This window comes from Mesoplodon mirus, assembly GCF_964341445.2.
Source record: "Mesoplodon mirus genome assembly, chromosome: 9".
Classification (NCBI taxonomy): Eukaryota; Metazoa; Chordata; class Mammalia; order Artiodactyla; family Ziphiidae; genus Mesoplodon; species Mesoplodon mirus.
In genome coordinates, this window is record NC_138985.1 from 47,497,357 (window position 1) to 47,515,567 (window position 18,211).

At 37.1% G+C, this 18,211-nt stretch overlaps 1 protein-coding gene across 5 annotated transcripts in view; it reads left to right on the top strand.

The window, feature by feature from the left end:
* The window catches only part of AGMO (alkylglycerol monooxygenase), a 347,764-nt gene extending 340,320 nt beyond the window's left edge, over positions 1-7,444 (top strand). For 3 of the 5 annotated variants that reach the window (XM_082632050.1, XM_082632051.1, XM_082632053.1), the window contains one exon: positions 5,392-7,443. In XM_082632050.1, the coding sequence (XP_082488176.1) occupies positions 5,392-5,498 (107 nt within the window). In that variant the 3' untranslated portion in view covers positions 5,499-7,443. Of the gene's footprint in view, positions 1-5,391 lie in introns of all 5 variants that reach the window. The other 2 variants (XM_082632052.1, XM_082632054.1) reach the window with 1 other exon arrangement.
* Positions 7,445-18,211: the final 10,767 nt, after the last annotated feature.

An 18,211-nucleotide genomic window follows, 5' to 3' on the forward strand; every position in this document is an offset into this window, starting at 1 on the left:
AGAGAGATAGGAAGTGAGTAAGTGTTGTTGGAGAAATGGCACCTATAAACTTGCTTCATGCAGGTTTGGTACAGACAATACTGTACTGACCTCAGACTATATTACAAAGTTACAGTCATCAAAACAGTATGGTACTAGGCAGAACGAGACATACAGATCAATGGAACAGAATGGAAAGCCAGAAATCAACCCATGCACTTATGGTCAATTAATCTACAACAAAGGAAGCAAGACTATACAGTGGAGAAAAGACAGTTTCTTCAACAAGTGTTGCTGTGAAGATTAGACAGCTACATGTAAAATAATGAAATTAGAACAGTCTCTAACACCATATACAAAAATAAAATCAAAATGGATTAAAGACATAAATGTAAGACCAGGTACTATAAAACTCCTAGAGGAAAACATAGGCAGAACAGTCTGTGCCATAAATCACAGCAATATCTTTTTGGATCCATTTCCTAGAGTAGTGGAAACAATAAAAAATAAATAAACAAATGGGACCTAATTGAACTTAAAAGTTTTTGCACAGCAAATTGAGTCCATAAACAAAACAAAAAGACAACCTATGGAGTGGGAAAAAATATTTGCAAACGATGTGACTGACAAGGGATTAATTTCCAAAATATACAAACAGCTCATATAGCTTAATATCAAAAAACAAACAACCCAATCAAAAAATGGGCAGAAGGCCTAAATAGACATTTCTCCAAAGAAGATATACAGATGGCCAACAGGCACATGAAAAGATGCTTAACATTGCTAATTATTAGAGAAATGCAAATCAAAACTAGAATGAGTTATCACCTCACACCAGTGAGAATGGCCATCGTTAAAAAGTCTACAAATAAGAAATGCTGGAGAGGATGTGGAGAAAAAGGAACCCTCCTGCACTGTTGGTGGGAATGTAAATTCATGCAGCCAGTATAGAGAATAGTATGGAGGTTCTTTAAAAAACTGAAAATAGAGTTACCATATGATCCAGCAATCCCACTCTCAGGCAAATATCTGGAGTAAACTCTAATTTGAAAAGATACATGCACCCCAGTGTTCACAGAAGCACTATTTACAATAGCCAAGACGTGGAAGCAACCTAAATGTCCATTGACAGGTTAATAAAGGAGATGTGATACATATATATACAATGCAGTGTTACTCTGCCATGAAAAAGAGTGAAATAATACCATTTGCAGCAACATGGATGGACCTAAAGATTATCATATTAAGTGAAGTAAGCCAAACAAAGACAAATATCATATGATATCACTTATATGTGGAATCTAAAAAGATGACACAACTGAACTTATTTATGAAACAGAAATAGACTCACAGACATAGAAAACAAACTTATGGTTACCAAAGGGGATAGCAGGGGAGGGGTGAGAGATAAATTAGGTGTTTGGGATTAACATATACACACTACTCTGTGTAAAATAGATAACCAACAAGGACCAACTGTACAGCACAGGGAACTATACTCAATATCTTGTAATAACCTATAATGGAAAAGAATCTGAAAAAGCATAGATATATATGTATGTATAACTGAATCACTTTGCTGTACACTTGAAACTAATAAAACATTGTAAATTAACTATTTCAATTTTAAAAAGTTAAAAAAAAGGAATAGATGCCTGATTTGCTCCATTTTTAATAAGGCCTCAAAAAACACAGACTTAACGGGGAGGAGCAGCAGAATGACACGTCAGTTCCCGCTGACATTTTATTATGGATTAATGGCTCAGATTAGCCACCTGCCAATTGGTGAACTTTTGGGAAAGGGGCGGAGAAAATGTGGAGAGCATCTGTACAGGCCAAAGTTCAGGCATCAGAGTGCAGGGCCCTGAGAAGTCAAGGAAATAGCCTGAAGACAAGGGCCACTAATGATGTGTTACACAGGGAGGGCTTGACACCAAGAGTGAACTTCCTCTGTTTCATATTTTGAATCCAGCTGTTAAAATCATGGGACTTGCCCAGACCTAGAATAAAATAAGTGTTCATTGAGTTTGTACATATCTGGAAGCATCATATCTACAGATTAGGGAAGAATACTGCAAAGAAAAAGTGCTGTGGTTTCCATGTAGTCTTACACTGGCCTAAGTAGTAATTCCCCTGCCTTCATTGTACAAAGAGTTGATTGAGAAATATGTTAATGAGCAATTATCTCAAATGACACTTTTAATCTGATCAGCTATGGAGAACTAAAATAAACAGCCTAATACAAAAATCAAGAGAAAGATTGGACAAGGGAAAATTTTAAATGAAATGACTATAATAATCAAGTGATCATATTGAGTCCATGTTAAGTAGTTTTCCAGCTTAAAATTATACATGAAATGTATGTTTAGATCTATTATAAGTATATATACACATTCAAAAATATAAAAGCAAATCTGTGTTTTCCTATTTATTTTCTAATAAAACTAGGTATCTATTTCAGGGTCATGCATATTTTGAGAAGGACATATTCATTGCGTTTAATTTCTATGATCTTGTGCCAATCTGGATTTCATTATATATTTTAAAAATCCACTTTATGCTTAAAATATTGATTGTGAAAAGGTCTTAGAAACCTAGTAGTTAGTGGCAAAAAAGTACAGTGATTACTAAAAAAGAGAAAATGAATTCACTGTTGATGTTCATATTCACTGAACTAACTTCCCAGGATGTGTAGTTTGATTTTCTGGGGGACATTAAGTAAACAAAAAACATCATACAAGCTCTGATATTTAGTAGTTTTGTGACTGCTTGGTAAGCCACATAAATTATGAGTTCCCATTGCCTCACCAGTAAACTGGATACCAATTCTCCAAGTTTGCTGTGAGAATAAAACATTATAATCTAGTAAAGCCACCTAAGACAATGCCCAGCCTAAGCAAGGGTTTCACTGTGCATTAATCTTACATGTGAATCTGACCTCTTCGCTTCATTAGCTTTTCTCCTCCATTTGGAGGGATAATACGTAGGGGCCTGAAAAAATAGAAAACCAAAAACAGAGAAACAAAATAAAACTACAAACTGTGCAACGTTGCATTTTTTTGGTAAAAAGGTAAAAGCATTTTAGGTAATACGATAAGATCTTTGTGTTTTAATTAGGGATGGGTCCTTAAGGAAACAGAACTGGATTTATAGTTTCAAAAGTGGAAAGATTTAGTTGGGAAGTGGTGAATTAACAACAAAGGCAGGTACTGAATTATAATCTTTCTCACACTCTTGTTAGATCAGAGGTTCTTAATATTGCAGAGATCCTAGATGAAAGTATGGATAGTCTAGTGGGTGGAGAGTAGGGACGAGGAGAATTATGACATACAAAATTTTACACACAGTTGTAGAGGTTTCATTCTCCCTAGACTTCAACCAATGAAATAATCCATGTGGTCCTGTGATCTGCACCCGGCTTCCCTGCTGATTGTGTGCAGCCTGGGAGTCCTGGGAAGGCTGGGGATGAGGGTCAGAGGAGGACAGGGGCTCCCACTTAAAAAAAATAATAATCCATGTGACCCTAGACACTAGATTGAAAACCAATAAAAATTTCTGCTGCCAAATATTTTTCAGATACCAGTGCCTTGCACAGCACAAAGTATCCATTAGTTGCTCAATTAATATTATGGATCCAAATTAAACTATTCACCCCGATATCATAGATTTATCATCTCTGTCCCACTTGAAAGCTGTCTTCTCAGCTATCCCTCTGCCAACATTAACCCATGTTCATATACAAATGTAATTCACTGCACAATCTACTAAGTTTCACAAATATCCCTTATCTTGATATTACTTTGCTTGGCACCGCGTGAGAAATCCCATGAGGTCATTTTACTTAAAGTACAGTCAAAAGAAACAAAATCAAAACCAGCCTTTAAGCATATTGCATTTGATTTCTGAGGCAACTTCAGAATGTTAATATTATTCTTGACTCCTGCTTCAAAATAACTTTTGATTTTATTTTTGGTATTTTTTTATATTGTGGATGTTATAGGCTGAAAGTAACACATGGATTTGAATAAAACTATCCGATTAGCTAATGTGAAGGATAATAGTTCTCTAGAAAGAACAAGAATGTTCATATGAAACTGAACAACCTACCCATCTAATCTAAATATCTGGGTTTAAGAGGGTTTTGTTGTTGTTGTTATTTTCATATCCAGGCTTTAATAGCAAATTCATGGCAGTTGAGGGTATTTTCTGTGAATGAATGACTGGCCTCAGTTAATGGCCTTGGCTTCACTTTAGTCCATCACCCCAGAATGTTCCCCATGCCTTCATCTTATTACTTAACTATGTCTCTTTGTACATTTTAATGGATCTTTCAGTAATTGTGATCTTTCTGGGGAGAGGCAAGTGGTCATATTTTAATCATTTGAAGAAGAAGTTTGCACAGTAAAAAAAAAAGTATGGAGAAATGCTTTCACAGCTTTCCCCATATCCCCAGCTGTTTGGACATTTTTCATCATCACTCTAATAACACATAAAATGGAGATCATAAAAGAAATCCTGTAGCTTAGTTTTAGTGTATAGGTAAAGGGTAAGGGTTGACTTTGGAAAGCTCTGAGGTGTAAGGACTATGACCAGTGCCTAGATTTTACCTCAAGAAGAGCAGAAGGTGTGTGTGTTTAGGTCATTATGGCATTTAGATGACACACAATGAAAATTTCTGCAACTGGTTAATTCTTCCTGAAGATGGCTGTATTATCATTCTTGCTAGGATCATAAGAAGTCAACACTTCTACTTGGTTAAATTTTGGTGATTTATTGGGAATGTGTGGTGTTACTCGAAAGCAAAGGGGTAAACTCAATGAACTCTTATGATTTATTATGATTTAGTATGTCTTCAATTTTAAAGAGAATTTTGCAGTTACAGTTTTACACCTGGTAAGATCAAAAGACTAAGTAGTTAAGTCAGCACTATTTAGAATTTAATTCATGTTGGGTGAAGTTCATAATATGGTAGATCACATTGCCTCACAGAGAAATGATTCCTTAATACTGTTTTTATTTCTCCTTTTCCAAAGGCTTCTTAAACTATATAAATAATGAGATTGTTTAGTACAATACAAACAACATGCAGTGTATCCAAAAGCCGGAAGACAGTTCTGTTTCATTCACTGCCTAATTTACATAGCCCCATTCCTAGAAATGACCCAGATTTGTGAGGATATTTTATTTTAAAAGCCACAGAAACAAAACTTTTTACTCCTACTCTTCACATAACATGTTTTAAGCTGGGTTGGCTATATTCTACCAGTGAACAACTGCTAGATTCAATTTGAATAATTTAATTGCTTAAAATATGTATATTCATTTTCCCCTAGAAAGGTATTTCTAACTCAGTTGAACAGAAGTATTGAATCATTTTTAATTGTTCTTCCTCTCTGTATTTTATTTCTTCAGATTTTTTTTTCCATCTGCATTGCTTTCTGGGGAGTAAGAAGCATGAAGCAACTTGTCTCAGACCCTTGGAAATGACTAAACGTTTGTACACAACTCTCTTGTTTTAATCATTTGTCCACAACCATAATATATTACTACTGCCTATGGAAGTATAATTATCTTATATAATGATTATATGAACTATTTCTCTAATGTGAGGTAAATACATTTATCTACTCTTGCTTCCTTTCTGCATTTATTATTCTCTATTAAAATTAAAGTCAGCTGCAGTTACTTTATTGCTAGGGTTGAAAGAAAATGATTTCAAATAGAATGATGTTACATCCACTGGTAACATCTAAGCCAATGAGTATGAGAATAAGGGACAAAACTTCAAAACAGTAAAAAGAATGAAGATTTTATTAGCATTGTTTAGACAACTTTTCATTTGCTGTCTGCTAAAATTGTGCTTGGATACATATTTGTTGTCATAAAAATGTATTACCTGAGTTGTCTGCCTAAGGCTAGGTTTACCTTTGAAAGCCATATAACCTAAGGAGTAACATTACAGAAAATGACATCACTGAAATGAAAATCCCCAGAATTCATCAGAATTCATTTATTCCATAGATTAATTTGTGATACATATGTCTAATATGTTTGGTTAGTTTGTTTTGGCAAATTGAGGAGTGTGCAGTATTTCTGTGCTATTTTAAATTGTCACAATCATGTTAAAAGACTCTCTAAATAAAATTGCCCAAGCACTGTGTGTATATTATTCATTGGGATTGTAAAAATCTGCCAAGTATTTCATTAGGAGGGAACTGACAGAGATAATCAGGAAATGGTTCAAAGGGGGAAGGTCTGAAAACAGTTCCTTCTTCCAGTATTTCTTAGATTTAAAGTTACAATTTAAGTAAGCAAAGTTATAAGCACTAGAACAGTTAATACTGTCCTTCACTGAGCTTCGCCTATATTCATTGCTGGTTTAAAGAGACTGATCCGTTAGTTGACTTATTTTTTTTTATTTTTTTGCGGTACGCGGGCCTCCCACCGCCGTGGCCTCTCCCGTTGCGGAGCACAGGCTCCGGAAGCGCAGGCTCAGCGGCCATGGCTCACGGGCCCAGCTGCTCCGCGGCATGTGGGATCCTCCCGCACCGGGGCACGAACCCGTGTCCCTTGCATCGGCAGGCAGACTCTCAACCACTGCGCCACCAGGGAAGCCCGGTTGACTTTTTTTTTTTTTTTTTTTTTTTTTTTTGCGGTACGCGGGCCTCTCACTGTTGGGGCCACTCCCATTGCGGAGCACAGGCTCCGGACGCGCAGGCTCAGCGGCCATGGCTCACGGGCCCAGCCGCTCCGTGGCATGTGGGATCCTCCCCGACCGGGGCACGAACCCGTGTCCCCTGCATCGGCAGACGGACTCTCAACCACTGCGCCACCAGGGAAGCCCCCGGTTGAATTATTTTTAATGTGTGTTTTCTAACCTTTAAACAGAGAAAAGTTGTGGAACTAGTAAAAAAATCAAACTGCAGGTGTCTGTGTGGACTCATGATGCAAAACTGAAGCACATTTATTTTGCAAACTGGAAAAGCAGAGGAAGATTAAATTTTGCATGGTGGAAAAAATTAACAAATTATATCTCAAGCGTCAGAAGTAGGGAATTGGCTTTGCTTCATTCATCTTTTTTTACTTCTTAATTTAACACAGAGCTAGAGCAAATACTTGAACCCATAACAGATATTAGTCCCTATTTGTCTCCCTTACCAACAGTTCTTGCTGGGCTTTGCGTTTTTAGAATCGTATTAAAGCAGGGGAACCTCTGTTGGCTTGAAATTGCTAATTTTTATAGCATAAAAGCTCTGAATACCCATATTCTACATCCTAAAACCCTTCAGTCTATAGGTTACAGCCTTCAAGAACAGCAAAGAAAAGAGAGCTTCCACAAATCTGTAAGTAGATTTTTTAATGTGTTAGGACAGTTTATTGGTTTCGCCATGAGTCATGTATAAACATGTATATATGCTTGAATATATATGAATTTATAGGAGTGGTCTAGGAATGAGCTTAATAATGGAAATAAAGAAATCAAAATTGATAAAAGATATTTTTATGCTGAAGTTTAGTTTTCTTTTAGTCAACTCAAATTAATCCATTTTCTTTTCTCTCTTAGTTACTCTCACTATGATTATAAATTATTTTTTTTTAAGAAATGCAGACATTTTCAAACTAGAAATTTTCAGGCCTTTGAAAGTAGAAGTGATTCCCAGATAGGTAGTATTCCCAAGGCCTTGTGTGTGTTAATCAGGGCACTTTTTTCTTCACCTTCAACCTTGTTAGTTTTCCAGTCAAGTTTTTCTCTTGTCAAGCACTAATACATGATGACAGATCATATAACTATTATTAATGTTGTAAATTAATCTTGAGTCATGCCATGTAATTTATGCTTACTCTTGACTGGAAACACTTTCTCTCTCTCTCTCTCTCTCTCTCTCTCTCATTCTCTCAAGAGAAAAGCAGTAAAAATAGGGCTCATCAATTACTCAGCACTTGTACTGGAGAGATGTCAACTGACTTTGAAATGATTATAAATATTCTCAGGTTTGATAATCTGATAATCTACCATAAGGAAGGCTAGAGAGAGGGAAGACATATTTGTTTATTGAGTAATGCTCGATTAGCATTCTTTCCTTTACTCTCTAAAATCCTGGGAATTAAGTGCTGTTGATACCATTTTACAGAAGAGAATTCTGAGGCTGAGAGAGTTTAAAAAACGTGCTCAGACGTATCATGCTTAATCGATTGTCAGAAGAAAATTTAAAACCTCTGAGTTCTGACATCGAAGGCCATGTTTCTCCTTTACATGATATCAGATACCCAAGGCAAAACTGTAGAATACAGGCTCAGGAGTTTAAGTTCAGAGAACTTCCTATTCAATTTGATGCTCCAAGGTACAAAACAAAGTTCAGAGAAAAAGTAGTTTGGTTACAGGATGGATTAGTTGACTAGGTGCACGAGTACAGAACATATGATCTTTCTGAAAGTGATAAGGCCCCAGGTTATTTTATAGGATTGCCGTATGTCTAAAAGAAGTCCACTCCTGTACTTGATTTGATTGGATAAAATTGCCCATTACTCTAGCTCTATTTGTTGTGTCATTTACTTCCCCTTCATCTTGTTCTTTCTAATTATTTTGGTTAAACTTAATCTAATCATCTCATGGGCATGATATTCAGCAATATTACCAGCTTGCATTAATGTTTTTTTTTAATTAATTAATTTATTTATTTATTTATTTATTTTTGTCTGTGTTCAGTCTTCATTTCTGTGCGAGGGATTTCTCTAGTTGTGGCGAGCAGGGGCTGCTCTTCATCGCGGTGCGCAGGCCTCTCACTGTTGCGGCCTCTCTTGTTGCGGAGCACAGGCTCCAGACGCGCAGGCTCAGTAGTTGTGGCTCATGGGCCTAGTTGCTCTGCGGCATGTGGGATCTTCCCAGACCAGGGCTCGAACCCGTGTCCCCTGCATTGGCAGGCAGATTCTCAACCACTGCGCCATCAGGGAAGCCCTGCATTAATGTTTATCAGAGGTTCTCGCGTTTCACTTTACTGGTCACATATGATTCAATTATTCAGTGTACATTCTGCAATAGAACCATTGAGTGGAATTCTTTAAGGTATGGTGTACATTATGATGAACATAATGTGATTTATTAGGGAGAGCAACAGTAGTTAGAAAGTGAGTTCCCTTTTTCTATGCCCTCTCCTCTATATTTTTACATTTGTAGCTTCCAGAATCCCAAGGAAAGATAGAAAACACAGAGGTAGTTTGGCTTTCAGAATCTTAAAACATTTTTCATGTCACTATTTTCAGCAGCACTATGGAAGGTGTCAGGCCCAATCTTAAGCCTACCTCAAAGAAAGTAGATTTAACAATGTTCTATCTGTCACTGGAGTATTTTTTCAGAACTTGCTCCAGTCTGCTGCCTTTTCTTCTCAATAGCATAACAGATAACTTCTCCCTCACCAAAAACTCAATTGGAAAAAGTCATTAGCAAAAAAAGCAAATAAGCAAGCATTGATGGTTTTCTCTTGTGGGTTGTGTCTGCTTTTTGGAGTTCTGCAAGTGTCATACCTCTTTAGTCAGAATTTCAACCATTCCAAACTCACCAGTATCTATCAATCATAAGTTCATTCCCTAGGTGTGTTCTCCTTTAGTTTTAACATCAATAAATCCAAAATCCTAACTTGCATAGAGTTACATTGCAGAAAACAGGAAGAAGTAACCTTTGTCTTTATGTATCAGGATTATCCGTGGATCTTTTTAAAAATGAAAACTTGCCGGTAGGAACATTGGAATTCTGATTTAGTAAGATTCAAGTGGTACCAGAGAGTCTGTATTGTTCAAGGTTCTACTAATGATAAGTTACAGAGGCTATAAGCAATCTAGAGTGAAAGAAAACTTCTCTAGACCCTCTCCTTGAGATTCAGAAATATGCAGGAGACATGTACCATGTAAGGGAATATTGTTTCTATAGCTAATTAAAAGAAGGGGGTGATAATGATCAAATAAGCATAGATATTTAGATATGCCATCCAAGGAAAAGTATACTTTACTATGAGATTATTTTGCATATCCTCACAAACCTGAAAAAAAACCTGGAAGTTTAAAGCCTAGGTAAGCGTCAATGAGATGAGGAGAGGACAGAAGTCTAGCAGGCAAAGGAAACATGATCCCTACTGGGCATAAACCCTGAGAAAACCATGATTCAAAAAGAGTCATGTACCACAATGTTCATTGCAGCACTGTTTACAACAGCCAGGACATGGAAGCAACCTAAGTGTCCATCGACAGATGAATGGATAAAGAAGATGTGGCACATATATACAATGGAATATTACTCAGCCATAAAAAGAAATGAAATTGAGTTATTTGTAGTGAGGTGGATGGACCTAGAGTCTGTCATACAGAGTGAAGTAAGTCAGAAAAACAAATACCATATGCTAACACATATATATAGAATCTAAAAAAAAAAATTGTCCTGAAGAACCTAGGGGCAGGACAGGAATAAAGACGCAGACATAGAGAATGGACTTGAGGACACGGGGAGGGGGAAGGGTAAGCTGGGATGAAGTGAGAGAGTGGCATGGACATATATACACTACCGAATGTAAAATAGATAGGTAGTGAGAAGCAGCCGCATAGCACAGGGAGATCAGCTCGGTGCTTTGTGACCACCTAGAAGGGTGGGATAGGGAGGGTGGGAGGAAGGGACACATAAGAGGGAGGGGATATGGGGATATATGTATACATACAGCTGATTCACTTTGTTATACAGCGGAAACTAACACAGCACTGTAAAGGTATTATACTCCAATAAAGATGTTAAATAAATAAATAAATAACTTTCAAAAAACGGAAGCGTGATCAAAAAATATTGGTGTCATAGCCGTGTTTATACTTGCCCCTGATGTTTCTTTTTTTGTGGGTTTTTGTTTGTTTGTTTGTTTTGAGGTACGCAGTCCTCTCACTGTTGTGGCCTCTCCCGTTGCGGAGCACAGGCTCCAGATGCGCAGGCTCAGCGGCCATGGCTCATGGGCCCAGCTGCTCCACAGCATGTGGGATATTCCCGGACCGGGGCACGAAACCGTGTCCCCTGCATCGGCAGGCGGACTCTCAACCACTGCGCCACCAGGGAAGCCCTCATTTTTAATAAAATATTATTAATAGCAAAATTAAAATGTACTGGATTAAGTTTGATAGACATCGATTTTATACTTTTGGCTTTTGCCAGGGCTTCTTGTGATAAAGTGAAAGGTAGATGTGCAGTGAAGAGAGTTCTCACTTTAATACAAAGTTAAGTATGAAAGATGTCCATATATAATAGTTTCTGTTCCTCCTGCTCTGCCCTATTCAGACAAAATGCAACTAACATCTCTTTTCAGGAATAGTACACAACATGCATTTTACTTTGCTGGTAAAATGCTGTGTGCTAAGACAATCAGTGTCTAAGGATGGCTAGTTCCTTCTAGGCAGGAGTTGTGGGGAGACTGTCTAACAGTGGCATCTGGCAGCCACGTGGCACACTAAGAAGCCTTACCTTGTCCTGTAAAATACTCCCCAGGAACAAAACCATCAGGCTGCTAATTTGCATCGGTAAGTCAAAAAGTTGATAAATAAATGCATGTTTAATGATAAATTAAGTACGGAATTTTTTCCGGAAAATTCATGCTAAGTATGTAACTTGCATAAAATGTTTATCAATCTGTACTCACTCTTTCATCTGCCTGCAATGTCTTCCTCCAGATGTTGGCATTATGGGTTGAATTGTGTCCACCCAAAATTCACATGTTCAAGTCTTAACCTCCCCCTGCCGAAAACCTAAGATGTGACCTTATTTGGAAATAGAGTAGTTAATAGATGTAATTAGGTTGAGATGAGGTTATACTGGAGTAGCATGGACCCTTACCCAATACAGCTGGTGTTCTTATAAAACGTGGAAATTTGGGCAAGCATACACTCAGGGAGAATGCTGTGGAAACGTGAAGGCAAAAATCAGGGTGATGTGTCTCCCGGTCAAGAACAACCAAGGTTGCCTGCAAACTATCAGAAGCTAGGAGAGAGTCATGGAACATATATTCCCTCACAACTCTAGGTGACACTTTGGTTTTGGACTTCTAGCCTCCAGAGCTGTGAGACCACAAATTTCTGTTGTTTCAGCCACCCAGTTTGCAGTACATTGCTGTGGAAGCCCTAGCAAACTGATATTGTTTGTATGATTTGATCTCTAACCTCAACAGGTCTTTAATCAAATGCCTTCTTAATGAAGTTTTCTCTCACTAAAATCACACACACACACACACACACACACACACACACAGAGCACACACAGGTTCACTACATACTTCTCACCTGCAGCAGGCCAAATCGGGAGGGAGGGGTTACAGGAGAGGAAGAACCTCTAATAAAGTTCAGAGTTGGTTTTCAAACAGAGACATTGGCATATTAATTTTTGAACTGAGAATATTTTTATGACTAAAGTAACTAAAGGAAATAGATTCAAAGAGAACTCAGGTCATTTATGGATGCTGCTCAAGATGTCATTCAAGGGCAGAGAAATGGCTTGGGCTTTACACAGAGAATGGAGGGGGAGTGGAGAAAATTAAAGCAACTGTTTTCTTTTGTGTTCTGTGAGTCCCGTGTTTTCAGCATACTGGTCCTGTACTCCGCTGTGCAAATAGGGAAGAGCAACTCTTTATGAAAATTATTTGAAAATTCCAGGATGCAATCTACATATATGCTTTATGTATAATAAACCATAGATAGTCTCATTTTCCAAGTCTGCAGCATTTATCACTCTTATTTTAAAAACAATACAATTTAAACAAATTATAAAAGTTTTCTAACACAGACTAGCTGTCTTGAGACTTCTGAAAGATGGTATGATAAGATTATTTATTTACTTTTTAAAAGTAAAAACAATGACTTTATAAACCAATTTCTGTAGCAAGCAGTGTGGGAAAGGTGAATAGGTCTAAAGTAATTTTTTTCTCTGTTTCAGCACTTTTGAAAGGCACAAAAGGGAATAAGACCAATCCAGAAATTCATTATGTCTCTCCAGTTTTTCCTTTTCCCATATGAGCAGAGCTGGGAAGTGTACAGACACATTAGAGAATGTTTCCACTGTGTGGGAGAAACATCTGCAGAGTAGGCCTTTGACCACCAGAAGTGGATAGAAAGAAGCATATGGGGGCGGAAGCAGCAGACATGAAAAACTGGGAGCTGGCTAGGCCCAAACAACCAACTGACTTGCCTAACCTTCTGTTTACCTTTTCCATTACATAAGAAGACTAAGAGTAGTAACATTCTTAAGAAAAACAGTTCTTAAGTATGGTGTTGAAATAGAGTTCATAGCACACCCTTCATTTTTTCTTTTTCTGTGAGTATGGGAAATGATAGCATTCTGCTTTGCCCATCACCTGCTATAGAGCCTATGCTGGGTGGTTTTCATGGCTTTCTTCCTACTGGTCCTTTGCAGCCATTTATTACGATGGCCGTGCCAAAGCCCAGAAGCTGCAGGCCTCCGCTCAAACCAGAGGGAAGCACAGTGAAGACAGAGATGAACTCTGAGTAAATTCCTCATAAAACGTCAGGGGCAAAAATGGGCTTTGAAAATGCAAATGATTATCATTAGAAAGTAATATGCGACTACTGCAGAAACATTTGAAAGAATAATGTGGGTAGCAAAACAATCCTGCAATCTGCATTCAATCACCACTAACCAAAAATGCTTGCAATGATCCTTTGTATTGTTGGGAGCCAAGTGTTTTCTGGACCTCTTGAAGCCAGTTTTACCAAGTGGCAAATTACCAACAAAATATTAGTGAAAAAATAACCAGCCTTAGATTTCACTTCTCCAGTATAGGGGAGACTCTCCAACTGTAATGACCAAGGTATTGAGAGCAACAAGAATATTGATATACATACCTGTAAATGCTCACAGATGAGTTTGGGGGTTGGTTTGCTTTTGTCTACGGCATGTGGGTCTGGACATCTTGCCCACTAAATAGCTTATGTATGAGGACAGTTAAAATTCAGTATACAGAATTTTGAAAATTATATGGGACAGAGTTATATTTAGAAGATTGGACAGGAAGAATACATACCACGAACTTTTGGAACCTACTTAATTAATTTTGATTCTAGGCCAATATAACAAGTCTCTTAAGTGCAGTGGTATTGAAATTCTATTAACCCTATTCTCATAGAAAACAAGAAACATATTCTTTAGAGATCATGGTTTTCACTATTCACTGTTGGTTCAGAGCCTTACTGAACAAGGCTCTTGGGCTCTAATCTTCAAAAAGAAAGTTCTAGCCCTGGATATGATTAAGTTTCAGACAAATCATCTGCCTTCACCCCTCACAGTTCACACCTGGCATCCATGAGAAGGGTAGCCTCCTTGGGATGCAGACTGGCAGTCACAAGGCAGAAGCCCTGCTGTCTTTCATGAAAGAACTACTTATCCTGGAGCCATATATCATACATGGCCAAAGTATGTGGTTTAGGAGATGTCAAGCATACTCAGAAATCCTAGGCCTCATTCATTCAGCTACCAGAAACAGAAATATATTCATAAGAAGTCTTTTCAACAAAATACCATAAAGTTAGAATGAAGTTGAGACCCAGTGTGTTTACTGCCAAAAAACGGGCAAGCAAACTGAAAGACACTAGATTTTCTAACTTAAATGTATCATACCTTTCAATTTATTTTTCTGAAACGGACTGATAAAATTAGTTAAAATCAACATTCAACCAAAATATGCATTGAAGATTAACAGTGAATAAGATGATGACCACTTTGGAGGCATTTTTAAAGATGATAAAGTATATTATAATATGGATATAAAAGAAATGCTTTCATGAATTTTAATCTTACAGAATTTTTTTAAACTTTATATCCTGGGGAAAGTTTAAAAGAATAGATTTTTAAATTTTTATTGTTAACGCCAGTATCACCCAATAAAACAATTTATTTGTAGCTCTCATGATTCTTTTCATAAAATAACCTTTTCTGCTTTCTCTCTCCTTCCTTCCTTCCTTCTTTCCTTCTTGCCTTCATTCCTTCTCTCCTTCCTCCCTCCTTCCGTTCCTTCCTTCCCTCCTTCCTTTGCCTTTCTCCAAAGAGAAATACCATTTTATTTCTTGTAAAGCTTCAGAAATTCAAATTCAAATGAGCATTCTGATATTTGAGATAGAGATTAAATATAGGACAATTGTTAAAATATTCAGATTGGTGGAGATGGGGGAGATTAAATTAAAGGCTGTTTCCCCAGGAGGTATTACTTTTAACAGATTTTAAGCAAATTATTAGAACACGCTGTTTTCTGTCTAATCAAAATGGGCTTAACAAAGACAATCACATTTTAGAAAACTGTACTTGCAATTTTATTGTAATTTTTTGTATTTAGTAAACTGAAAAAAAATCCCTATGTTGTCTTTTCTGTGCCCCTCATGGCATTAAAGACAATTGATTTTATATGGGTTTTTACTTGAATATAATTCCATGATGCTAAAAGGCCTAATTCACTCTAATCTAACTGCAGTTTGGCCCCCAAATATGTCATAGATGCTAACAGGTTATCAATTTCTTGCCTTGTGCACTAACTCCTTGGATCTTCCCATCCACACTAGTAAGTAGTCATTATGTCCAGTTTATAGCTGAGAACACTGAGCCTTTGAGAGAGTAAGCACCTTGCTAAAAGTCATATGGTGGTTAAATGGAAGGATCCGAAAGAGAACCAGGAGTATTTCAATCTAGAATCTGATATATTACATCATCTCTCACTGAACTGAAAGTCAAGAACAAAATCTAGACAAATAAACGTGTTTAAGTCTGTTTTTTTCCCAAGGAAAGTGATTCATCCAAAGCATGAAATTAACATTTTATATGTTGGAACTTGAAACATCAGGATATCATGAGAGGTAGTAAAAAAATGAACACTTGCAAACTTCAAACACCTGGTCCGTTGTTCTCTTTCACCCTGCAGAATGGATGGGGACTATGAGATCCATTTACTTGGATCTTCTTCCAACTGTGTGGGTTTCGGATATGAGCAATTTTCTCTGAAGTTGGGGGGGGGGAGAAAGGAAAATATATAAAAAGGGTAAAATAGACATATAAAGATAGAACCCTTCTCAATTGCTAATATATGCCATCGTGATCAATAATGAAAAGCATATGTGAACCAAAGAAATACATTCTCCAATATGTTTTACTAATATTTTTATTGTGGTAAAATACACATAATATAACACTGACAATTTAACCATTTTTGAGTGTACAGTTCAATGGCATTAAGTATATTACCATTGATGCGTAATTATCCCCACCATCCTTCTCCAGAACTTTTCATCTTCCAAAACTGAAATTCTGTAACCATAAAACACTAACTCTCCCTTCTTCCTTCCTCCAGTCCCTGGAAACCACCACCCTATGTTCTGTTTCTATGATTTTGAGTATTCTAGGCACCTCATAAAAGTGGACTCATACCATATTTGTCCTTACGCGACAGGTTTATTTCACTTAGCATAATGTTTTCAAGATTCATCCATGTTGTATCGTGTCAGAATTTCCTACCTTTTTAAGGCTGAATATTCCATTATATGCATATGCCACATTTTGTTTATCCTTTCGTCCAATGATGGACACTTGGGTTGCTTCCACCTTTGGGCTATTGTGACAATACTGCTGTGAACATAGTTGTACAATGTATATTTTTAGCTATAAGTTCTATCGACAACACCCTCAGAAGCTTTGGAAATCCCTGAATTCTACTCATTCACTGTTAACAAAGTAACAAAGTTTCCTGTTTTCTTTCTTAGGAGTTGCCTATATTAAAACTAAATACAACAAACAATCATCAGAATCAAAACACAGATATCCAAAACTCCTGTAATTTTATGTTATAATGAATATTAAAATTAAAAAAAACAAGGGAGCCTTCCAATATCAAATGATGTATTGAACCTATAAGTCTATCACCTTTCCTTCCTAAAAATCTATTCCTTTAGGAGTAATAGAATAAAAAAAGTATATATCTAGAAATAAAGAAGAGAATAGGAGGGGAGGAATTAGAAAGCTAGGAGCTTTGGGGAGGTGAGAGCCAGTTCATGGATAAGTAGTGACTGGTAAAGTAGTCTGGCATAGGGCCCAGTGAAGGATATGAATGGAGTGCCTCTAGATAAGAAAAAAGGATATTTGTCCCTGAGGAATCTCAACAGATAGAAATGGATAGGAATGAAATGTGGGAATTAAAATAAGAATTCATTAAAATTTTATGTGGAAGACTTCTCTGCATTTAGCACGAAATGCCAAGAGCCAGGTGATTCTGCCCCAGAAAAATAAAATGAGAATTTTTCTCTAATGAACTTTGAAAAATTTAAGAGTTGGTACCCCAGAACAAAGCCTACTTCATTTTGGCCTTTAATCGTTCCAAAACTTAACACAGGCTCCTTGACTGTTTACATGCAGCCTAAGTAAGGGAGGCAAGAATCTCTACTTGTGGACAAAGTACATAGTCATTTTTACTACAGCCTCTTTCTCATCAAGAAACACTAGATAGAGGAGGAAAGCTGCCAAAAAACACACAAAACAAAAAGCCCACCAACTTATACACACAGGAACAACAAAAACAACAAAAAAAGATCTACAATCAGACACATCACCGTGAAATTTCTGTGCAGTAAGGCTCCTAAGTGTTTCCAGAGAGAAAGACCAGGTTATGGACCAAATGTTTTTCAGATTTCTCAATAACAATAGTCTGGTGGAAGACAACACAACAATGCCTTCAGAGGACTGAGGGGAAATGAGATTTAACCTAGAATTCCAAATCAGTCAATCTATCAATGAAGTAGGTAGATAGAATAAAGACATTTAAGTCATTCAGAAAAGGTTTTCCTGGAAAATTCCTTTCTTCATGAGTTTTTCAACAAAGTGCTCTGGCAAAACAAGGAATAAACCAAGAAAGAGGAAAATATGGTCCAGGAAACAATAGATTCAACATTTCCAAGAAGGCAGTAAGAGGATTTTTCAGGATGAAGCCAAGTACCAGGAACAGAGATTGGAACAGAAAGGAGGTCTGCAGAGTCAGAAGGCGTGAAGGGAGTGGGACACTTAGGTAATATGATCTTGGGAATAATTGAGGATTTCTTGGAGTATAAATATGAAATTAATTTTAATTTTGCCCCCAATTTTTGCTATTGAGAGACACAGGAGTGGATAAGGACCCCCAAAAGAAAGAAAGATAGTAAAGCATCTTTATTCCTAGAATGCTTCTTAGAA